Genomic DNA, 26491 nt, shown 5'->3' on the forward strand with positions numbered 1-26491 from the left:
TACCTACACAGCTTTCCATGGTTTACCCCAGATGCTTCACATGCCCTGATTCAATCCACTGACAGCACGTCAACCCCGGTATACCACATAGATCCAATTCACTCTATTCCTTGCCCTCCTTTCATCCTCCTGCATGTTCAGGCCCCGATCACACAAAATCTTTTTCACTCCATCTTTCCACCTCCAATTTGGTCTCCCACTTCTCCTCGTTCCCTCCACCTCCGACACATATATCCTCTTGGTCAATCTTTCCTCACTCATTCTCTCCATATGCCCAAACCATTTCAAAACACCCTCTTCTGCTCTCTCAACCACGCTCTTTTTATTTCCACACATCTCTCTCACCCTTACGTTACTTACTCGATCAAACCACCTCACACCACACATTGTCCTCAAACATCTCATTTCCAGCACATCCATCCTCCTGCGCACAACTCTATCCATAGCCCACGCCTCGCAACCATACAACATTGTTGGAACCACTATTCCTTCAAACATACCCAGTTTTGCTTTCCGAGATAATGTTCTCGGACTTCCACACATTCTTCAAGGCTCCCAGAATTTTCGCCCCCTCCCCCACCCTATGATCCACTTCCGCTTCCATGGTTCCATCCGCTGCCAGATCCACTCCAAGATATCTAAAACACTTTACTTCCTCCAGTTTTTCTCCATTCAAACTTACCTCACAATTGACTTGACCCTCAACCCTACTGTACCTAATAACCTTGCTCTTATTCACATTTACTCTTAACTTACTTCTTTCACATACTTTACCAAACTCAGTCACCAGCTTCTGCAGTTTCTCACATGAATCAGCCACCAGCGCTGTATCATCAGCGAACAACAACTGACTCACTTCCCAAGCTCTCTCATCCCCAACAGACTTCATACTTGCCCCTCTTTCCAAAACTCTTGCATTCACCTCCCTAACAACCCCATCCATAAACAAATTAAACAACCATGGAGACATCACACACCCCTGCCGCAAACCTACATTCACTGAGAACCAATCACTTTCCTCTCTTCCTACACGTACACATGCCTTACATCCTCGATAAAAACTTTTCACTGCTTCTAACAACTTGCCTCCCACACCATATATTCTTAATACCTTCCACAGAGAATCTCTATCAACTATCATATGCCTTCTCCAGATCCATAAATGCTACATACAAATCCATTTGCTTTTCCAAGTATTTCTCACATACATTCTTCAAAGCAAACACCTGATCCACACATCCTCTACCACTTCTGAAACCACACTGCTCTTCCCCAATCTAATGCTCTGTACATGCCTTCACCCTCTCAATCAATACCCTCCCATATAATTTACCAGCAATACTCAACAAACTTATACCTCTGTATTTTTTTAACTTTCTAAAAAAAATGGGAAACAGAAGTAGGAGTCACGCGGGGAGGGCTCATCCTCCTCGAAGGCTCAGACTGGGGTGTCTAAATGTGTGTGGATGTAACCAAGATGTGAAAAAAGGAGAGATAGGTAGTATGTTTGAGGAAAGGAACCTGGATGTTTTGGCTCTGAGTGAAACGAAGCTCAAGGGTAAAGGGGAAGAGTGGTTTGGGAATGTCTTGGGAGTAAAGTCAGGGGTTAGTGAGAGGACAAGAGCAAGGGAAGGAGTAGCAGTACTCCTGAAACAGGAGTTGTGGGAGTATGTGATAGAATGTAAGAATGTAAATTCTCGATTAATATGGGTAAAACTGAAAGTTGATGGAGAGAGATGGGTGATTATTGGTGCATATGCACCTGGGCATGAGAAGAAAGATCATGAGAGGCAAGTGTTTTGGGAGCAGCTGAATGAGTGTGTTAGTGGTTTTGATGCACGAGACCGGGTTATAGTGATGGGTGATTTGAATGCAAAGGTGAGTAATGTAGCAGCTGAGGGAATAATTGGTATACATGGGGTGTTCAGTGTTGTAAATGGAAATGGTGAAGAGCTTGTAGATTTATGTGCTGAAAAAGGACTGGTGATTGGGAATACCTGGTTTACAAAGCGAGATATACATAAGTATACGTATGTAAGTAGGAGAGATGGCCAGAGAGCGTTATTGGATTATGTGTTAATTGACAGGCGTGCGAAAGAGAGACTTTTGGATGTTAATGTGCTGAGAGGTGCAACTGGAGGGATGTCTGATCATTATCTTGTGGAGGCTAAGGTGAAGATTTGTATGGGTTTTCAGAAAAGAAGAGTGAATGTTGGGGTGAAGAGGGTGGTGAGAGTAAGTGAGCTTGGGAAGGAGACTTGCGTGAGGAAGTACCAGGAGAGACTGAGTACAGAACGGAAAAAGGTGAGAACAATGGAAGTAAGGGGAGTGGGGGAGGAATGGGATGTATTTAGGGAATCAGTGATGGATTGTGCAAAAGATGCTTGTGGCATGAGAAGAGTGGGAGGTGGGTTGATTAGAAAGGGTAGTGAGTGGTGGGATGAAGTAAGATTATTAGTGAAAGAGAAGAGAGAGGCATTTGGACGATTTTTGCAGGGAAAAAATGCAATTGAGTGGGAGATGTATAAAAGAAAGAGACATGAGGTCAAGAGAAAGGTGCAAGAGGTGAAAAAGAGGGCAAATGAGAGTTGGGGTGAGAGAGTATCATTAAATTTTAGGGAGAATAAAAAGATGTTCTGGAAGGAGGTAAATAAAGTGCGTAAGACAAGGGAGCAAATGGGATATATATATATATATATATATATATATATATATATATATATATATATATATATATATATATATATATATATATATATATATTTATTTGTTTATTTTGCTTTGTTGCTGTCTCCCGCGTTTGCGAGGTAGCGCAAGGAAACGGACGAAAGAATTGCCCAACCCACCCACATACACATGTATGTACATAAACGTCCACACACGCAAATATACATACCTATACATCTCAATGTACACATATATATACACACACAGACATATACATATATACACATGTACATAATTAATACTGTCTGCCTTTATTTATTCCCATCGCCACCTCACCACACATGGAATAACAACCCCATCCCCCTCAGATGTGCAAGGTAGCACTAGGAAAAGACAACAAAGGCCCCATTCTTTCACACTCACTCTAGCTGTCATGTAATAATGCACTGAAACCACAGATCCCTTTCCACATCCAGGCCCCACAGAACTTAACATGGTTTACCCCAGACGCTTCACATGCCCTGGTCCAATCCATTGACAGCACGTCGACCCCGGTATACCACATCGATCCAATTCACTCTATTCCTTGCACGCCTTTCACCCTCCTGCATGCTCAGGCCCTGATCACTGAAAATTTTTTTCACTCCATCTTTCCACCTACAATTTGGTCTCCTACTTCTCCTCGTTCCCTCCACCTCCAACACATATATCCTCTTGGTAAATCTTTCCTCACTCATTCTCTCCATGTGACCAAACCATTTCAAAACAACCTCTTCTGTTCTCTTAACCACACTTTTTATTTCCACACATCTCTCTTACCCTTACATTACTTACTCAATCAAACCACCTCACACCACATATTGTCCTCAAACATCTCATTTCCAACACATCCACCCTCCTGCGCACAACTCTATCCATAGCCCACGCCTCGCAACCATACAACATTGTTGGAACCACTATTCCTTCAAACATACCCATTTTTGCTTTCTGAGATAATGTTCTCGACTTCCAAACATTCTTCAAGGCTCCCAGAATTTTAGCCCCCTCCCCCACCCTATGATTCACTTCCGCTTCCATGGTTCCATCCGCTACCAGATCCACTCCCAGATATCTAAAACACTTTACTTCCTCCAGCTTTTCTCCTTTCAAACTTACCTCCCAACTGACTTGACCCTCAACCCTACTGTACCTAATAACCTTGCTCTTATTCACATTTACTTTCTTCTTTCACACACTTTACCAAACTCAGTCACCAGCTTCTGCAGTTTCTCACATGAATCAGCCACCAGCGCTGTATCATGAGCGAACAACTGACTCACTTCCCAAGCTCTCTCATCCACAACAGACTGCATTCTTGCCCCTCTTTCCAAAACTTGCATTCACCTCCCTAACAACCCCATCCATAAACAAATTAAACAACCAACAACCATGGAGACGTCACACATCCCTGCCTCAAACCTACATTCACTGAGGACCAATCACTTTCCTATACGTACACATGCCTTACATCTTCGATAAAAACTTTTCACTAATTCTAACAACTTGCCTCCCACACCATATATTCTTAGTACCTTCCACAGAGCATTTCTATCAACTATCATATGCCTTCTCCAGATCCATAAATGCTACATACAAATCCACTTGCTTTTCTAAGTATTTCTCACATACGTTCTTCAAAGCAAACACCTGATCCACACATCCTCTACCACTTCTGAAACCACACTGCTCTTCCCCAATCTGATGCTCTGTACATGCCTTCGCCCTCTCAATCAATACCCTCCCATATAATTTACCAGGAATACTCAACAAACTTATACCTCTGTAATTTGAGGACTCACTCCTATCCCCTTTGCCTTTGTACAATGGCACTATGCAAGCATTCTGCCAATCCTCAGGCACCTCACCATGAATCATACATACATTAAATAACCTTACCAACCAGTCAACAATACAGTCACCCCCTTTTTTAATAAATTCCACTGCAATACCATCCAAACCTGCTGCCTTGCTGGCTTTCATCTTCCGCAAAGCTTTTACTACCTCTTCTCTGTTTACCAAACCATTTTCCCTTACCCTCTCACTTTGCACATCACCACGACCAAAACACCCTAAATCTGCCACTCTATCATCAAACACATTTAACAAACCTTCAAAATACTCACTCCATCTCCTCCTCACATCACTACTACTTGTTATCACCTCCCCATTAGCCCCCTTCACTGAAGTTCCCATTTGCTCCCTTGTCTTACGCACTTTATTTACCTCCTTCCACATCTTTTTATTCTCCCTGAAATTTAATGATACTCTCTCATCACAACTCTCATTTGCCCTCTTTTTCACCTCTTACACCTTTCTCTTGACCTCCTGTCTTTCTTTTATACATCTCCCACTCATTTGCATTTTTTTACTGCAAAAATTGTCCAAATGCCTCTCTCTTCTCTTTCGCTAATACTCTTACTACTCCATCCCACAGCTCACTACCCTTTCTAATCAACCCACCTCCCACGCTTCTCATGCGACAAGCATCTTTTGCGCAAGCCATCACTGCTTCCCTAATTCATTTACACCCCATTCCTCCCCCACTCCCCTTACCTCCTTTGTTCTCACCTTTCTCCATTCCGTACTCAGTCTCTCCTGGCACTTCCTCACACAAGTCTCCTTCCCAAGCTCACTTACTCTCACCACTCTCTTCACCCCAGCATTCTCTCTTCTTTTCTGAAAACCTCTACAAATCTTCACCTTCGCCTCCACAAGATAATGATCAGACATCCCTCCAGTTGCACCTCTCAGCACATTAACATCCAAAAGTCTCTCTTTCGCGCACCTATCAATTAACACGTAATGCAATAACGCTCTCTGGCCATCTCTCCTACTTTTTAAACCATGTATTCCCAATCACCAGTAATTTTCAGCACATAAATCTACAAACTCTTCACCATTTCCAACACTGAACACCCAATGTATACCAATTATTCCCTCAACTGCCACATTACTCACCTTTGCATTCAAATCACCCATCACTATAACCCGGTCTTGTGCATCAAAACCACTAACACACTCATTCAGCTGCTCCCAAAACACTTGCCTCTCATGATCTTTCTTCTCATGCCCAGGTGCATATGCACCAATAATTGCCCCTCTCTCTCCATCAACTTTCCGTTTTACCCATATTAATCTAGAATTTACTTTCTTACACTCTATCACATACTCCCACAACTCCTGTTTCAGGAGTATTGCTACTCCTTCCCTTGCTCTTGTCTTCTCACTAACCCCTGACTTTACTCCCAAGACATTTCGAAACCACTCTTCCCATTTCCCCTTGAGCTTCATTTATATATATATATATATATATATATTTTTTTTTTTATACTTTGTCGCTGTCTCCCGCGTTTGCGAGGTAGCGCAAGGAAACAGACGAAAGAAATAGGCCCAACCCCCCCCCATACACATGTATATACATACGTCCACACACGCAAATATACATACCTACACAGCTTTCCATGGTTTACCCCAGACGCTTCACATGCCTTGATTCAATCCACTGACAGCACGTCAGCCCCTGGTATACCACATCGCTCCAATTCACTCTATTCCTTGCCCTCCTTTCACCCTCCTGCATGTTCAGGCCCCGATCACACAAAATCTTTTTCACTCCATCTTTCCACCTCCAATTTGGTCTCCCTCTTCTCCTCGTTCCCTCCACCTCCGACACATATATCCTCTTGGTCAATCTTTCCTCACTCATTCTCTCCATGTGCCCAAACCACTTCAAAACACCCTCTTCTGCTCTCTCAACCACGCTCTTTTTATTTCCACACATCTCTCTTACCCTTACGTTACTCACTCGATCAAACCACCTCACACCACACATTGTCCTCAAACATCTCATTTCCAGCACATCCATCCTCCTGCGCACAACTCTATCCATAGCCCACGCCTCGCAACCATACAACATTGTTGGAACCACTATTCCTTCAAACATACCCATTTTTGCTTTCCGAGATAATGTTCTCGACTTCCACACATTCTTCAAGGCCCCCAGAATTTTCGCCCCCTCCCCCACCCTATGATCCACTTCCGCTTCCATGGTTCCATCCGCTGCCAGATCCACTCCCAGATATCTAAAACACTTCACTTCCTCCAGTTTTTCTCCATTCAAACTCACCTCCCAATTGACTTGACCCTCAACCCTACTGTACCTAATAACCTTGCTCTTATTCACATTTACTCTTAACTTTCTTCTTCCACACACTTTACCAAACTCAGTCACCAGCTTCTGCAGTTTCTCACATGAATCAGCCACCAGCGCTGTATCATCAGCGAACAACAACTGACTCACTTCCCAAGCTCTCTCATCCCCAACAGACTTCATACTTGCCCCTCTCCAAAACTCTTGCATTTACCTCCTTAACAACCCCATCCATAAACAAATTAAACAACCATGGAGACATCACACACCCCTGCCGCAAACCTACATTCACTGAGAACCAATCACTTTCCTCTCTTCCTACACGTACACATGCCTTACATCCTCGATAAAAACTTTTCACTGCTTCTAACAACTTTCCTCCCACACCATATATTCTTAATACCTTCCACAGAGCATCTCTATCAACTCTATCATATGCCTTCTCTAGATCCATAAATGCTACATACAAATCCATTTGCTTTTCTAAGTATTTCTCACATACATTCTTCAAAGCAAACACCTGATCCACACATCCTCTACCACTTCTGAAACCACACTGCTCTTCCCCAATCTGATGCTCTGTACATGCCTTCACCCTCTCAATCAATACCCTCCCATATAATTTACCAGGAATACTCAACAAACTTATACCTCTGTAATTTGAGCACTCACTCTTATCCCCTTTGCCTTTGTACAATGGCACTATGCACGCATTCCGCCAATCCTCAGGCACCTCACCATGAGTCATACATACATTAAATAACCTTACCAACCAGTCAACAATACAGTCACCCCCTTTTCTAATAAATTCCACTGCAATACCATCCAAACCTGCTGCCTTCCGCAAAGCTTTCACTACCTCTTCTCTGTTTACCAAATCATTTTCCCTAACCCTCTCACTTTGCACACCACCTCGACCAAAACACCCTATATCTGCCACTCTATCATCAAACACATTCAACAAACCTTCAAAATACTCACTCCATCTCCTTCTCACATCACCACTACTTGTTATCACCTCCCCATTTTAATGTATGTATGACTCATGGTGAGGTGCCTGAGGATTGGCGGAATGCGTGCATAGTGCCATTGTACAAAGGCAAAGGGGATAAGAGTGAGTGCTCAAATTACAGAGGTATAAGTTTGTTGAGTATTCCTGGGAAATTATACTGGAGGGTGTTGATTGAGAGGGTGAAGGCATGTACAGAGCATCAGATTGGGGAAGAGCAGTGTGCTTTCAGAAGTGGTAGAGGATGTGTGGATCAGGTGTTTGCTTTGAAAAATGTATGTGAGAAATACTTAGAAAAGCAAATGGATTTGTATGTAGCATTTATGGATCTGGAGAAGGCATATATATGATAGAGTTGATAGAGATGTTCTGTGGAAGGTATTAAGAATATATGGTGTGGGAGGCAAGTTGTTAGAAGCAGTGAAAAGTTTTTATCAAGGATGTAAGGCATGTGTATGTGTAGGAAGAGAGGAAAGTGATTGGTTCTTAGTTAATGTAGGTTTGCGGTAGGGGTGTGTGATGTCTCTATGGTTGTTTAATTTGTTTATGGATGGGGTTGTTAGGGAGGTGAATGCAAGAGTTTTGGAAAGAGGGGCAAGTATGAACTCTGTTGTGGATGAGAGAGCTTGGGAAGCGAGTCAGTTGTTGTTCTCTGATGATACAGCACTGGTGGCTGATTCATGTGAGAAACTGCAGAGGCTGGTGACAGTTTGGTAAAGTGTGTGAAAGAAGAAAGTTAAGAGTAAATGTGAATCAGAGCAAGGTTATTAGGTACAGTAGGGTTGAGGGTCAAGTCAACTGGGAGGTAAGTTTGAATGGAGAAAAACTGGAGGAAGTAAAGTGTTTTAGATATCTGGGAGTGGATCTGGCAGCGGATGGAACCATGGAAGCGGAAGTGAATCATAGGGTGGGGGAGGGGGGCGAAAATCCTGGGAGCCTTGAAGAATGTGTGGAAGTTGAGAACATTATCTCGGAAAGCAAAAATGGGCATGTTTGAAGGAATAGTGGTTCCAACAATGTTGTATGGTTGCGAGGCTCGGGTATGGATAGAGTTGTGTGCAGGAGGGTGGATGTGCTGGAAATGAGATGTTTGAGGACAATGTGTGGTGTGAGGTGGTTTGATCGAGTAAGTAATGCAAGGGTAAGAGAGATGTGTGGAAATAAAAAGAGCGTGGTTGAGAGAGCAGAAGAGGGTGTTTTGAAATGGTTTGAGCACATGGAGAGAATGAGCGAGGAAAGATTGACAAAGAGGATATATGTGTCGGAGGTGGAGGGAATGAGGAGAAGTGGGAGACCAAATTGGAGGTGGAAAGATGGAGTGAAAAAGATTTTGAGTGATCGGTGCCTGAACATGCAGGAGGGTGAAAGGTGAAAGGCGGTCAAGAAGTAGAGTGAATTCGATCGATGTGGTATACCGGGGTTGACGTGCTGTCAGTGGATTGAGTCAGGGCATGTGAAGCGTCTGGGGTAAACCATGGAAAGTTCTGTGGGGCCTGGATGTGGAAAGGGAGCTGTGGTTTTGGGCATTATTGCATGACAGCTACAGACTGAGTGTGAACAAATGGGGCCTTTGTTGTCTTTTCCTAGCACTACCTCGCACACATGAGGGGGGAGGGGGATGGTATTCCATGTGTGGCGAGGTGGTGATGGGAATGAATAAAGGCTGACAGTAAGAATTGTGTGCATGGGTATATATGTATGTGTGTGTGTGTGTATATATATGTGTACATTGAGATGTATAGGTATGTATATTTGTGTGTGTGGACGTGTATGTATATACATGTGTATGGGGATGGGTTGGGCCATTTCTTTCGTCTGTTTCCTTGCGCTACCTCGCAAACGCGGGAGACAGCTACAAAGCAAAATAAAATAAAAAATTTATATATATATATATATATATATATATATATATATATATATATATATATATATATATATATATATATGTGGGATGCAAGTTTGAATAGAGAAAAAAATTTGGAGGAAGTGAAGTGTTTTAGATATTTGGAAGTGGACTAAACAGCAGATGGAAAAGCAAAAGTGAGTCACAGGGTGGGGAGGGGGCGAAGGTTCTGGGAGTGTTGAAGAATGTGTGGAAGATGAAAAAGTTATCTCAGCAAAATTGAGTATGTTTGAAGGAATAGTAGTTCCACCAATAATCGATGGTTGCAAGGCATGGGCTATAAGAGAGGGATGTAAGGAGGATGGTGGATGTGCTGGAAATGAAATGTTTGAGGACAATATGTGGGGTAAGGTGGTTTGATAGAGTAAGTAATGAAAGGGTAAGAGATATGTGGAAATAAAAAGTGTGTGGTTGAGAGAGCAGAAGAGAGTGTGTTGAAATGGTTTGGACATCTGGAGAGAATGATAGAGAGAGAAAAGATTGACAAAGAGGATATGCAAATCAGAGGTGAAGGGAACAAGAAGAGAAAGACCAAATTGGATGCTATTTCCTATGTGGTGGGGTAGCGAGAGGAATGGTTGAAGGCAAGCAAGTATGAATATGTAGACGTGAATATATGTATATGTATGTTGATATTCATTTATTTATTTTGCTTTGTCGCTGTCTCCCACGTTAGCGAGGTAGCACAAGGAAACAGACGAAAGAATGGCCCAACCCACCCACATACACATGTATATACATACACGTCCACACACACAAATATAAATACCTATACACCTCAACGTATACTTATATATACACACACAGACATATACATATATACACATGTACATAATTCATACTGTCTGCCTTTGTTCATTCCCACCGCCAACCCATCACATATGAAATAACAACCCCCTCCCCCCTCATGTGCACGAGGTAGCACTAGGAAAAGACAACAAAGCCACATTCGTTCACACTCAGTCTCTAGCTGTCATGTAATGATGCACTGAAACCACAGCTCCCTTTCCACATCCAGGCCCCACAGAACTTTCCATGGTTTACCCCAGACACTTCACATGCCTTGGTTGAATCCAATGACAGCACGTTGACCCTGGTATACCAAATCATTCCAATTCCTTGCACACCTTTCACCCTCCTGCATGTTCAGGCCCCGATCACTCAATCTTTTTCACTCCATCTTTCCACCTCCAATTTGGTCTCCCACTTCTCCTCGTTCCTTACACCTCTGACACGTATATCCTCTTGGTCAATTTTTCCTCACTCATTCTCTCCATGTGACCAAACCATTTCAAAACACCCCCTTCTGCTCTCTCAACCCCTTTTTTTTTATTACCACACATCTCTCTTACCCTATTATTACTAACTCAATCAAACCACCTCACACCACATACTGTCCTCAAACATCTCATTTCCAGCACATCCACCCTCCTCTGCATAACTCTATCTATAGCCCTCACCTCACAACCATATAACATTGTTGGAACCACTATTTCTTCAAACATACCCACTTTCGCTTTCCAAGATAATGTTCTCGACTTCCACACATTCTTCAACGCTCCCAGAATTTTCGCCCCCTCCCCACCTTGTGATATACTTCCATTTCCATGGTTCCATCCGCTGCCAAATCCACTCCCAGATATCTAAAACATTTCACTTCCTCCAGTTTTTCTCCATTCAAACTTACCTCCCAACTGACTTGTCCCTCAACCCTACTGTACCTAATAACCTTGCTCTTATTCACATTTACTCTCAGCTTTCTTCTTTCACACACTTTATCAAACTCAGTCACCAGCTTTTGCAGTTTCTCACCCGAATTAGCCACCAGCGCTGTATCATCAGCGAACAACAACTGACACACTTCCCAAGCTCTCTCATCCACAACAGACTGCATACTTGCCCCCCTTTCCAAAACTCTTGCATTTACCTCCCTAACAACCCCATCCATAAACAAATTAAACAACCAAGGAGACATCACACATCCCTGCCACAAACCTACATTCACTGAGAACCAATCACTTTCCTCTCTTCCTACACATACACATGCCTTACATCCTCGATAAAAACGTTTCAATGCTTCTAACAACTTGCCTCCCACACCAAATATTCTTAATACCTTCCACAGAGCTTCTCTATCAACTCTATCATATGCCTTCTCCAGATCCATAAATGCTACATACAAATCCATTTGCTTTTCTAAGTATTTCTCACATACATTTTTCAAAGCAAACACCTGATCCACACATCCTCTACCACTTCTGAAACCATGCTGCTCTTCCCCAATCTGATGCTCTGTACATGCCTTCACCCTCTCAATCAATACCCTCCCATATAATTTACCAGGAATACTCAACAAACTTATACCTCTGTAATTTGAGCACTCACTTTTATCCCCTTTGCCTTTATACAATGGCACTATGCAAGCATTCTGCCAATCCTCAGGCACCTCACCATGAATCATACATACATTAAATAACCTTACCAACCAGTCAACAATACAGTCACCCCCTTTTTTAATAAATTACACTGCAATACCATCGAAACCCGCTGCCTTGCCGGCTTTCATCTTTCGCAAAGCTTTTACTACCTCTTCTCTGTTTACCAAATCATTCTCCCTAGCCCTCTCACTTTGCACACCACCCCAACCAAAACACCCTATATCTGACACTCTATCAAACACATTCAACAAACATTCAAAATACTCGCTCAATCTCCTTCTCACATCACCACTACTTGTCATTACCTCCCCATTAGCTCCCTTCAACGAGGTTCCCATTCGTTCCCTTGTCTTACGCACTTTATTTACCTCCTTGCAAAACATCTTTTTATTCTCCCTAAAATCTAATGATACTCTCTCATCCTAACTCTCATTTGCCCTCTTTTTCACCTCTTGCACTTTACTCTTGACCTCCTGCCTCTTTCTTTTGTACATCTCCCATTCATTTGCATTATTTCCCTGCAAAAATCGTCGAAATGCCTCTCTCTTCTCTTTCACTAATAATCTTACTTCTTCATCCCACCACTCACTACCCTTTCTAATCTGCCCACCTCTCACACTTCTCATGCCACAAGCATCTTTTGCACAAGCCATCACTGCTACCCTAAATACATCCCATTCCTCCCCCACTCCTCTTACCTCCTTTGTTCTCACCTTTTTCTATTCTGTACTTAAGTCTCTCCTGATACTTCCTCACACAAGTCTCCTTCCCAAGCTCTGTTACTCTCACCACTCTCTTCACTCCAACATTCTCTCTTCTTTTCTGAAAACCTCTACAAATCTTCACCTTTGCCTCCACAAGATAATGATCAGACATCCCTCCAGTTGCACCTCTCAGCACACTAACATCCAAAAGTCTCTCTTTCGCGCGCCTATCAAGTAACACGTAATCCAATAACACTCTCTGGCCACCTCTCCTACTTAAATAAGTATACTTATGTATATCTCTCTTTTTAAACCAGGTATTCCCAATCACCAATCCTTTATCAGCACATAAATCTACAAGCTCTGCACCATTTCCATTTACAACACTGAACACCCCATGTATGCCAATTATTCCCTCAACTGCCACATTACTCACCTTTGCATTCAAATCGCCCATCACTATAACCCAGTCTCGTGCATCAAAACTAGTAACACACTCACTCAGCTGCTCCCAAAACACTTGCCTCTCATGATCTTTCTTCTCATGCCCAGGTGCATATGCACCAATAATCACCCATCTCTCTCCATCCACTTTCAGTTTTACCCATATCTATCTAGAGTTTACTTTCTTACACTCTATCACATACTCCCACCACTCCTGTTTCAGTAGTAGTGCTACTCCTTCCCTTGCTCCTGTCCTCTCACTAACCCCTGACTTTACTCCTAAGACATTCCCAAACCACTCTTCCCCTTTACCCTTGAGCTTCGTTTCACTTAGAGCCAAAACATCCAGGTTCCTTTCCTCAAACATACTATCTCTCCTTTTTTCTCATCTTGGTTACATCCACACACATTTAGACACCCAAATCTGAGCCTTCGAGAAGGATGATCACTCCCTGTGTTGATATGTATATATATATATATACATATACTCACTACCCTTTCTAATCTGCCCACCTCCCAAGCTTCTTATGCCACAAGCATCTTTTGCACAAGCCATCACTGCTTCCCTAAATATAACCCATTCCTCCCCCACTCCTCTTACCTCCTTTGTTCTCATGTTTTTCCAATCTGTACTCAGTCTCTCCTGGTACTTCCTCACACAAGTCTCCTTCCCAAGCTCTGTTACTCTCACCACTCTCTTCACTCCAACATTCTCTCTTCTTTTCTGAAAACCTCTACAAATCTTCACCTTCGCCTCCACAAGATAATGATCAGACATCCCTCCAGTTGCATCTCTCAGCACATTAACATCCAAAAGTCTCTCACACGCCTATCAATTAACACATAGTCCAATAACGCTCTCTGGCCACCTCTCCTACTTAAATACATATACTTATGTATATCTCTCTTTTTAAACCAGGTATTCCCAATCACCAGTCCTTTTTCAGCACATTAATCTACAAGCTCTTCACCATTTCCATCTATAACACTGAACATCCCATGTACACCAATTATTCCCTCAACTGCCACATTACTCACCTTTGCATTCAAATCACCCATCACTATAACCCAGTCTCGTGCATCAAAACTAGTAACACACTCACTCAGCTGCTCCCAAAACACTTGCCTCTCATGATCTTTCTTCTCATGCCCAGGTGCATATGCACCAATAATCACCCACCTCTCTCCATCCACTTTCAGTTTTACCCATATCAATCTAGAGTTTACTTTCTTACACTCTATCACATACTCCCACCACTCCTGTTTCAGGAGTAGTGCTACTCCTTCCCTTAGTCTTGTCCTCTCACTAACCCCTGACTTTACTCCCAAGACATTCCTAAACCACTCTTCCACTTTCCCCTTGAGCTTCGTTTATATATATATATATATATGTATAAATGGGATGCAAGTTTGAATAGAGAAACAAATTTGGAGGAAGTGAAGTGTTTTAGATATCTGGAAGTGGACCTAGCAGCAGATGGAAAAGCAAAAGTTAGTCACAGGGTGGGGAGGGGGCAAAGGTTCTGGGAGTGTTGAAGAATGTGTGGAAGATGAAAAAGTTATCTCAGAGAGCAAAAATGGGTGTATATTTGAAGGAATAGTAGTTCCACCAATGTTAGATGGTTGTAAGGCATGGGCTACAGATAGGGATGTAAGGAGGAGGGTGGATGTGCTGGAAATGAAATGTTTGAGGACAATATGTGGGGTGAGGTGGTTTGAAAGAGTAAGTTATATGGCTGCAAGGCGTGGGCTATAGAGTTGTGCGCAGGAGGGTGGATGGAAATGAGATGTTTGAGGACAATACGTGGTGTGAGGTGGTTTGATCGAGCAAGTAATAATAGGGTAAGAGAGATGTGTGGTAATAAAAGAGTGTGGTTGAGAGAGCAGAAGAGGGTGTTTTGAAATGGTTTGGTCACATGGAGAGAATGAGTGAGGAAAGATTGACAAAGAGGATATATGTGTCAGAGGTGGAGGGAACGAGGAGAAGTGGGAGACCAAATTGGAGGTGGAAAGATGGAGTGAAAAAGATTTTGACTGATCGGGGCCTGAACATGCAGGAGGGTGAAAGGCGTGCAAGGAATAGAGTGAATTGGAACGATGAGGTATACCGGGGTCGACGTGCTATCAATGGATTGAATCAGGGCAAGTGAAGCATATGGGGTAAACCATGGAAAGTTCTGTGGGGCCTGGATGTGGAAAGGGAGCTGTGGTTTTGGTGCATGCATTATTACATGACAGATAGAGACTGAGTGTGAACGAATGTGGCCTTTGTTGTCTTTTCCTAGTGCTACCTCGTGCACATGAGGGGGTTGGGGGTTGTAATTTCATGTGTGGCTGGGTGGTGATGGGAATGAATGAAGGCAGACAGTATGAATTATGTACAAGTGTATATATGTATATGTCTGTGTGTGTGTATATATATGTATACGTTGAGATGTATAGGTATGTATATTTGCGTGTGTGGACATGTATGTATATACATGTGTATGTGGGTGGGTTTGGCCATTCTTTCGTCTGTTTCCTTGCGCTACCTCACTAATGCGGGAGACAGTGACAAAGCGAATAAATATAAATATACCTACCTATACATCTCAACGTATACATATATATACACACACACAGACATATACATATATACACATGTACATAATTCATACTGTCTGCCTTTATTCACTCCCATTGCCACCCCACCATACATGAAATAACAACCCCCTCCCCCTCATGTCTGCGAGGTAGTGCTAGGAAAAGACAACAAAGGCCTCGTTCGTTCACCCACAGTCTCTAGCTGTCATGTAATAATGCACCCAAACCACAGCTCCCTTTCCACATCCAGGCCCCACACAACTTTCCATAGTTTACCCCAGACGCTTCACATGCCCTGGTTCAATCCATTGACAGCACGTCGACCCTGGTATACCACATAGTATCAATTCACTCTATTCCTTGCATGCCTTTAACCCTCCTGTATGTTCAGGCCCTGATCACTCAAATTCCTTTTCACTCCATCTTCCACCTCCAATTTGGTCTCCCACTTCTCCTTGTTCCCTCCACCTCAGACACATATACCCTCTTTGTATATCTTTCCTCACTCATTCTCTCCATGTGACCAAACCATTTCGAAACACCCTCTTCTGCTCTCTCAACCACACTCTTTTTATTACCACACATCTCTCTTTCCCTATTATTACTTACTCGATCAAACCACCTCCCACCACATATTGTCCTCAAACATCTCATTTCCAGCACATCCACCCTCCTGCGCACAACTCTATCCATAGCCCACGCCTCGCAACCATACAACATTGTTGGAACCACTATTCCTTCAAACATACCCACTTTTGCTTTCTGAGATAATGTTCTCGACTTCCACACATTCTTCAAAGCTCCCAGAATTTTTGACCCCTCCCCCACCCTATGATTCACTTCTGCTTCCATGGTTACATTCGCTGCCAAATCCACTCCCAGATATCTAAAACACTTCACTTCCTCTAGTTTTTCTCCATTCAAACTTACCTCCCAATTGACTTGACCCTCAACCCTATTGTACCTAATAATCTTGCTTTTATTCACATTTACTCTCAACTTTCTTCTCTCACACACTTTACCAAACTCAGTCACCAGCTTCTGCAGTTTCTCACATGAATCAGCCACCAGCGCTGTATCATCAGCGAACAACAACTGACTCGCTTCCCAAGCTCTCTCATCCACAATAGACTGCATACTTGCCCCTCTTTCCAAACTTCTTGCATTCACCTCCCTAACAACCCCATCCATAAACAAATTAAACAACCATGGAGACATCACACACCTCTGCCACAAACCTACATTCCCTGAGAACCAATCACTTTTCTCTCTTCCTACACGTACACATGCCTTACATCCTCGATAGAAACTTTTCACTGATTCTAACAACTTGCCTCCCACACCATATATCCTTAATACCTTCCACAGAGCATCTCTATCAACTCTATCATATGCCTTCTCCAGATCCATAAATGCTACATACAAGTCCATTTGCTTTTCTAACTATTTCTCACATACATTTTTCAAAGCAAACACCTGATCCACACATCCTCTACCACTTCTGAAACCACACTGCTTTTCCCCAATCTGATGCTCTGTATATGCCTTCACCCTCTCAATCAATACCCTCCCATATAACTTCCCAGGAATACTCAACAAACTTGTACCTCTAATTTGAGCACTCACTCTTATCCCCTTTGCCTTTGTACAGTGGCACTATGCAAGTATTCCGCCAATCCTTAGGCACCTCACCATGAATCATACATACATTAAATAACCTTACCAACCAGTCAACAATACAGTCACCCCTTTTTTAATAAATTCCACTGCAATATACCATCCAAACCCACTGCCTTGCCGACTTTCATCTTCCGCAAAGCTTTTACTACCTCTTCTCTGTTTGCCAAATCATTTTCCCTAACCCTCTCACTCTGCACACCACCTCGACCAAAAAACCCTATATCTGCCACTTTATCATCAATTACATTCAACAAACCTTCAAAATACTGAATCCATCTCATCACCACTACTTGCTATCACCTCCCCATTAGCCTCCTTCACTGAAGTTCCCATTTGTTCCCTTGTCTTACGCACTTTATTTACTTCCAAAACATCTTTTTATTCTCCCTAAAATTTAATGATACTCTCTCACCCCAACTCTCATTTGCCCTCTTTTTCACCTCTAGCACCTTTCTCTAGACCTCCTGCCTCTTTCTCCAAAATGCCTCTCTCTTCTTCATCCCGCCACTCACTACACTTTCTAATCTGCCCACCTCCCACGCTTCTTATGCCATAAGCATCTTTTGCGCAAGCCATCACTGCTTCCCTAAATACATCCCATTCCTCCCCAACTCCCCTTACCTCCTTTGTTCTCACCTTTTTCCATTCTGTACTCAGTCTCTCCTGGTACTTTCTCGCACAAGTCTCCTTCCCAAGCTCACTTACTCTCACCACTGTCTTCACCCCAACATTCTCTCTTCTTTTCTGAAAACCTCTACAAATCTTCACCTCTGCCTCCACAAGATAATGATCAGACATCCCTCCAGTTGCACCTCTCAGCACATTAACATCCAAAAGTCTCTCGCACGCCTATCAATTAACACGTAATCAAATAACGCTCTCTGGCCATCTCTCCTACTTACATAAGTATACTTATGCATATCTCGCTTTTTAAACCAGGTATTCCCAATCACCAGTCCTCTTTCAGCACATAAATCTACAAGTTCTTCACCATTTCCATTTACAACACTGAACACCCCATGTATACCAATTATTCCCTCAACTGCCACATTATTCACCTTTGCATTCAAATCACCCACCACTATAACCCGGTCTTGTGCATCAAAACCACTAACACACTCATTTAGCTGCTCCTAAAACACTTGCCTCTCATGATCTTTCTTCTCATGCTCAGGTGCATATGCACTAATAATCACCCATCTCTCCATCAACTCTCAGCTTTACCCATATCAATCTAGAATTTACTTTCTTACTCTCTATCACATACTCCCACAACTCCTGTTTTAGGAGTAGTGCTACTCCTTCCCTTGCTCTTGTGCTCTCACTAACCCCTGACTTTACTCCCAAGTCATTCTATTATACTTTGTCGCTGTCTCCTGTGTTAGCGAGGTAGCACAAGGAAACATATGAAAGAATGGCCCAACCCACCCACATACACAGTACATACATACATGTCCACACATGCACATATACATACCTATACATTTCAACATGTATAGGGGATAGGGGAGAAAGAATACTTCCCACGTATTCCCTGCGTGTTGTAGAAGGCGACTAAAAGGGGAGGGAGCGGGGGGCTGGAAATCCTCCCCTCTCAATTTTTTTTAATTTTCCAAAAGAAGGAACAGAGAAGGGGGCCAGGTGAGGATATTCCCTCAATGGCCCAGTTCTGTGTTCTTAACGCTACCTCGCTAACGCGGGAAATGGCGAATAGTTTGAAAAAAAAAAATATATATATATATATATATATATATATATATATACATATACAGACATATACATATATACACATGTACTTAATTCATACTTCCTGCTTTTATTCATTCCCGTTGCCACCCCACCACATATGAAGTAACACCCCCATCCCCCTGAATGTGTGCAAGGTAGCGCTGGGAGAAGACAACAAAGGCCACATTCGTTCACACTCAGTCTCTAGCTGTCATGTATAATGTACCGAAACCACATCTCCCTTTCCACATCCAGGCCCAACAAAACTTTCCAATGGTTTACTCCAGACGCTTCACATGCCCTGGTTCAATCCACTGACAGCACGTCGACCCTTGCATACCACATCATTCTCATTCACTATTTCTTGCACACCTTTCACCCTCCTGTATGTTCAGGCCCCGATCGCTCAAAATCATTTTCACTCCATCCTTCCAACTCCAATTTGGTCTCCCACTTCTCATCGTTCCCTCCACCTGTGATACATATATCCTCTTGGTCAATCTTTCCTCACTCATTCTCTCCATGTGAAAAAACCATTTCAATACACCCTCTTCTGCTCTCACAACCACACACTTTTTATTACCACATTTCTCTCTTATCCTTTCATTACTTACTCGATCAAACCACTTCACACAACATATTGTCCTCAAACATCTCATTTCCAACACATCCACCCTCCTCCACATAACTCTACCTATAGCCCACACCTCAACCATATAACATTGTTGGAACCACTATTCCTTCAAACATACCCATTTTTGCTTTCCTAGATAATGTTCTCAACTTCCACACATTCTTCAACGCTCCCAGAACTTTCGCCCCCTCCCCCATCCTACGATTCACTTCCGCTTCTATGGTTCCATCCGCTGCGAAATCAACTCCCAGATATCTAAAACACTTCACTTCCTCCAGTTTTTCTCCATTCAAATTTATCTCCCAATTGACTTGTCCCTCAACCCTACTGTACCTAATACCCTTGCTTTTATATACACATACTCTCAGCTTTCATTTTTCACACACTTTACCAAACTCAGTCACCAACTTCTGCAGTTTCTCACCCGAATCAGCCACCAGCGCTGTATCATCAGCGAACAACAACCAAATCGCTTCTCAAGCCCTCTCATTCCCAACAGAGTGCATACTTGCACCTCTCTCCAGAACTCTTGCATTCACCTCTCTAACCATCCATAAAAAAATTTAAACAACCATGGAGACATCATGCACCCGTCACAAACCGACATTCACTGGGAACCAATCACTTTCCTCTCTTCCTACTTGTACACATGCCTTACACCCTCAATGAAAACTTTTCATTGCTTCTAGCAATTTGCCTCCCACACCATATAATCTTAATACCTTCCACAAAGCATCTCTATCAACTATCATATGCCTTCTCCTGGTCCATAAATGCTACATACAAATCCATTTATTTTCTAAGTATTTCTCACATACATTCTTCAAAGAAACACTGATCCACACATCCTGTACCACCAATGAAACCACACTGCTCTTCCCCAATCTGATGCTCAGTACATGTCTTCACCCTCTCAATTAATACCCTCCCATATAATTTCCCAGGAATACTCGACAAACATAAACCTATGTAATTTGAAGATTCACCTTTATCCCCTTTGCCTTTGTACAATGGCACTATGCATGCATTCCACCAACCTCAGGCACTGCATGAGCCATACATACAATGAATATCCTCACCAACCAGTCAACATGGTCACCCTCTTTTTTAATGAATTCCACTGCAATACCATCCAAATTCGCCGCCTTACCAGCTTTCATCTTCCGCAAAGCTTTCACTACCTCTTCTGTTTACCAAATCATTCTCCCTGACCCTCTCACTTCACACACCACCTCGACCAAAGCACCCTATATCTGCCACTATCATCTAACACATTCAACAAAATTTCAAAATACTCACTCCATCTCTTCACATCACCACTACTTGTTATTACCTCCCCATTAGCCCCTTCACTGATGTTCCCATTTGTTCTCGTCTTACGCGTTTTATTTACCTCCTTCCACAACATTTTTTCTATACTATTTGCCATTTCCCCCTTTAGCGAGGTAGCACTAAGAACAGAGGACTGAGCCTTTGAGGGAATATCCTCACTTGGCCCCCTTCTTTGCTCCCCTCTTGGAAAATTAAAAAAGACAAGAGGGAAGGATTTCCAGCCCCCAACTCCCTCCCCTTTTAGTTGCCTTCTACGACATGCAGGGAAAAATTTAATGATATTCTCCACCCCAACTCTCATTTGCCCTCTTTTTCACCTCTTGCACCTTTCTTTTGACCTCCTGCCTCTTTCTTTTATACATCTCCCAATCATTTGCACTATTTCCATGCAAAAATCATCCAAATGCCTGTTTTCTCTTTCACAAATAATTTTACTTCTTCATCCCACCAACCTTTCTAATCTGCCCACCTCCCACGCTTCTCATGCCACAAGCATCCTTTGCACAAGCCATCACTGCTTCCCTAAGTACATCCCATTCCTCCCCCACTCCCCTTACGTCCTTTGCTCTCTCACTTTTCCACTCTGCATTCAGTCTTTCCAGGTACTTCTTCACACAATTCTCCTTCCCAAGCTCACTTACTCTCACCACTCTCTTCATCCCATTTTCTTTTCTGAAAACCTCTAAATATAAGCTTTCCTCTTCATCGCTCATTCCTTATTCCCAGTTGCTGGTCTTCACAAAGAAACAGTGTGAAACAGGTGCCAGACATCTCATGAGATCAAAGAATTTTTTTTCAGTACGTCTACAGAATACACAAATATGGCCATGTATGAATGTCAACATGGTTTCAATGCAAGTGCATGTTCAATCTTCAGTGGTCTCGTCCGTGATCGGGATTAGACTTTTGGCTGCTTCTGTCCCAAATTGGGAATTTGCTGGTTTGCTATATTTTCATATGTCCTATGGGTAATGGAAATTCCATCACACAGAAGACAACACATACTGCTCCCCAAGCATTCACAAATCACTTCCTGCCGCTTAGTCCTGGTAACCAATTACCAATCATCCTGAATGCATAACGACCTTGCGCCTTCCACAAGAACTGGGCCCCTCTGGTCTGCCACGAAAAAGAAAAAGTTAGGGAAACTACTAATATTGAATGATGAGAAAGAATTTGATAAACTGGTTCTAAGGGCGAATGTTATCGACAAGAATGATGAAGTGGAAAGTGAGGCTGAGTGGTGAGAAGGAGGGAGCCTCAGTACGAGAAACTCCCGTGTTTGATGAGTGTATTTGTATATCAAAAATTATGATTTCGATGGTTGTAGCAGTGGTATCAATTCTAGTCAGTGGAATAAAGAACCCATCCTTATTGACTGCTTTCAGTTATTTTCCAAGGGTGCACATATAAATGTTTTGATATTTCCCAAAATACTGTGTGGGAAAACTAGAAACTCGATCAGTGAAAGTGTTAATGAAGATCGAGAGAGAACTCCTACGTGTGAAATTTGTTCCAACTACGGCGGGAGAATGCTAGCGACATCAGCTCATTCAATACGGGGTGTTGACCACCACAAATAATTTACGCTGACTACAAAGGTTTAACTATTGCAACAGCCTTTTTATATTTCGCGCCTGAGGCATTGGTGGGAAGAAAAATAGAAACACTATTAAGAAATGGCAACACAAGGACTGATGCCAGACGATGTTTTTGAGCATGTGGGTCAGTGTCCATAAGAATGGCGAGGAGAAAGTGGTGTCTCCTATCTGCCTGACCATATCCATCTACATTTTCGCGTAAAGCCCGAGAAGTAGTCATTCGAAGATGTTGATTTCCAAGATGCAATTGAGTGTGATGAATTCAGTGAACTAGAAAATAAGGAAAAATTGAAATGAAAGATAGTGACTTCAAATTGACGATACAGATGCCTTGCAACAGACAATACCGATGAGGAAGATCAGCTGGTATTTGGCTATCAACAAACGGCCTAGAAATGGGCAGTGTACAGTAATTGAAATAATTATAGGCTTTTTCTTTATTTTTTTCTGGTAAATATACGTTATCCTCTATGGATTCACTTATTCTACATAATACAGGGATACTAGACAGAGAAGTAGGACTTGTACATGTTGAAAAAAGAAAATTAATCTGAAATAGCCTTCCCGGAAAGATTTTTAATTGTTCGAGACTTCTCAACATTAATATGAACTCGGAAAAGGTTCAAGACAAAATAACATCTGCTCATGAAAATACCAAAGGCACCAAATGTATTAGCATTACGAGAGAAATTGAAAGGGGGTGAACCCCAGGAGATACTCATGCGTCTGGCAGTGCTACCAGCAATTTCCCCAATCCACAGAGCAAACTTTGACACTTACAGGAGGTCGGGGCACCTACCGGTTATATATATATATATATATATATATATATATATATATATATATATATATATATATATATATATTCTCAGAGTAAGTACTCTACCGATTTCCTTAATTAGCCCTTTGATTTATTGAAATCCCCTGCACAGGGGGTATTTTTTTCTTTAAAACAAGTGGCACTGAATGGATTAATGATTAAGAGGTGAAATCAAACCAGCTGGGAATTCTAATGAGCGGAAATCATTAAATCTTCATACAAGGTCCAGAGCAGCCCTACTAAGCACCTGTTAAGTTTCCCTCAACTGAAGAAACTTGCTCTCGCATGGATTTTTCATGTATATGTGGAGGTATAAGATACATACAACTCTCTAAAGAAGGTATCTGCTTGACTACACGTAAGCCTACGCATGGCACTGAAGGTGCTAACTTCATGCCCAAAATGTCATACAGCATGCATTAGGACTTAAGAATTGTCGAGTATTTATCTTAAAAAAAAAAAAAAAAGATTTTTCAAAAATGTTTCTTCCATAAAGAAGGGACACGAGCATTGTACTACTAAATCCCACATTACTGTATCACTGTTGTATGATTGTATTCTTAACCCCTTACTGCCCCAGGATAAAAAAAATAAATAAAAACAGGGTAACTGATGCCACTTGATAAGTATTTACGCAGTTTTGTACCTCAGTCACAAGGCCACACACTAACCGAATGTCGGCCGTGTTGGCTGGCATGTGGAATAGTTTTTTTCCCCATCAGTCATTCGAGCCTTGACAATGACTATTTTCATGAACAGTTAAGGAAACTAAGTGGTTACTAGGTAGATGTAAAGGACTAAAAATATTACACTGAATTACTTAATGATAATCCGACTTCAAATCGCTTGGTGCATTACGTTATGGATAATGAATCCTTCAACATCAAAAGTAGACCAAGATTATTAGGCAGGAAAAGTTTTCTATCAAAGTGGAGGCAATTTGCCAGCGCCAGCCTGACTTGATAAAACTGCATGTGACTGATGCGGCTCGTAATCCAAAATACATTTATAGTTTTCCCATTATAGAAATCAGTAAATCACACTGGTAAGAGCAATATAAGGTCTATACTATAAAACAATAATAATCGGATATAAATATTATGTATAATCAGTATCTATTGTGACATTATCACAAAGCCATTTTGTTGATGCGTATTACCTTAGGGCAGAGATGCGTTAATTTACAAGATGCGACATGTTTTACATTTTGCAATGTTTTTTCATATGCATATTTTTGTAAATGATTGTTCTATAAACTATATAAATAAACGATATACAAATTATCTCTATGAACTGAAAATATATATGTAATATACCTAACGCAAAATATAATATATTCATGAATATATGATAATGATATGTACAGGGAACACGGGAAAAATATCTTCGTGTAGTCCCTAAGTGTCGAAGAAGGCGACGAAGAGAGGTGTTGTGGAAATCCACCCCTTCCTGTCTCAATTTCTGAAAATTGGAACAGGAGCCTAGTCAGGATGCACAGGGTGGCGCCTCTGAATGTGTGTGGATGTAACAAAGATCACAGGGAAAAGACTGGCAAGAAGTTCTAGTCTTGAATACGACATAGCTCAAAGGTAAGGAAGACGAATGGTTTGGTTGTGTATAACGTAATAGGAGGGGTCAGTGTGAGGGCTAAAGCTAAGAAAGTGGGGAGCACTTCTGCTGTAAGGACGAGTTATGGGATGTTTGAACGAGCGTAAGAAAGTGAAAGCTCCAGTCTTATGTGGGAAAATTGAAAGTGAATTATAATGGGCGATTACGCACTTGGTCACGAGAAGAATGGGGAAGACAGGAGTGTGTTTTGGGAGAAACCAACAGTGTTAACAGCAGTTTTGATGCAAGAGATCGGGTGTTAATGTTGGGTGACTTGAATGAGAAAGTAAGTAATGATGCTGTAGAGGTTATAACAGGGAGTCATGCATTCAATGATGTGAATGAATATGGTGAACAGCTTGCGTAGGTACGTACCACAAAAAAAAAAAAAAGACGAATGACGGAATACTGGGCGAGTAGGAAAGTTGGTAAGCGGGCCTTATTGGATAACGTATTAATTGAAAGACATTCAAAAGAGACTTTTAGATATGAATGCGCTGATATGAGCAGCTGGAGGGCTTGTCTGATCATTACTTGTAGGAGGTGAGAATTAAGATTTGCCATGGCTTTTAGGAAAGAAATAATATGGGTGATAGGCTTGAGAGAAGAGATACTAAGAGCGACTAAGAGAAGAATAGCATAAGATGAGAGCATGTGAAGTTAAGGGAGTGGGTAAGAGATGGGAAGTGTCTATATAGTACTGAGATGTGCAAGAATATTGTGCACAGGTTTGGAGCTGGGCATGTGAGAAAAGGTAGAGTGGTGGGATGACGATGTCCAGCTGCGAGTGAAACAGGTATATGGGCATGAGTTACAAGGAGTGCGTGTGATTGAGAAATATACAAGAGAAATTGGGATGAGGTCAAGAGGAAGGTGCAAGGACAGAAAAAGGGCAAATAAGAGTTTGGATGGATGAATATCAGCAAACTTCAGGGAGAACACGAAATCCTTATGGAAGGGGGTTAAATGCCATAAAAACAAAACATGGGAAAATCGATGAGGGAGACAAATATTTAAGAAAGTGATGACAAGCAGAGATGCGATGAAGAGGAGACGCTAAGGAATACAAAGAAATTGAAACAGCAAAAGACAATTGAGTCCATTCGAAGCTGTTTGTGACAAGGAAGATATCAAGACCGTACAGATTACAG

The 26491-nt window shown here is 42.1% G+C and overlaps 2 protein-coding genes across 7 annotated transcripts in view; one reads left to right on the forward strand and one right to left on the reverse strand.

Annotated features, from left to right (window-relative positions):
• The window catches only part of ecd (ecdysoneless cell cycle regulator), a 708809-nt gene that overhangs the window by 418120 nt on the left and 264198 nt on the right, over nucleotides 1-26491 (reverse strand). The window lies entirely within an intron of this gene.
• The window catches only part of LOC139757550 (uncharacterized), a 118157-nt gene continuing 114786 nt past the window's right edge, over nucleotides 23121-26491 (forward strand). Inside the window, exon 1 of the mRNA XM_071678142.1 lies at nucleotides 23121-25321. Within this exon, the coding sequence (XP_071534243.1) occupies nucleotides 25245-25321 (77 nt within the window). The 5' untranslated portion in view covers nucleotides 23121-25244. The remainder of the gene's footprint in view (nucleotides 25322-26491) is intronic.

Source organism: Panulirus ornatus, chromosome 2 (assembly GCF_036320965.1).
Source record: "Panulirus ornatus isolate Po-2019 chromosome 2, ASM3632096v1, whole genome shotgun sequence".
Classification (NCBI taxonomy): domain Eukaryota; kingdom Metazoa; phylum Arthropoda; class Malacostraca; order Decapoda; family Palinuridae; genus Panulirus; species Panulirus ornatus.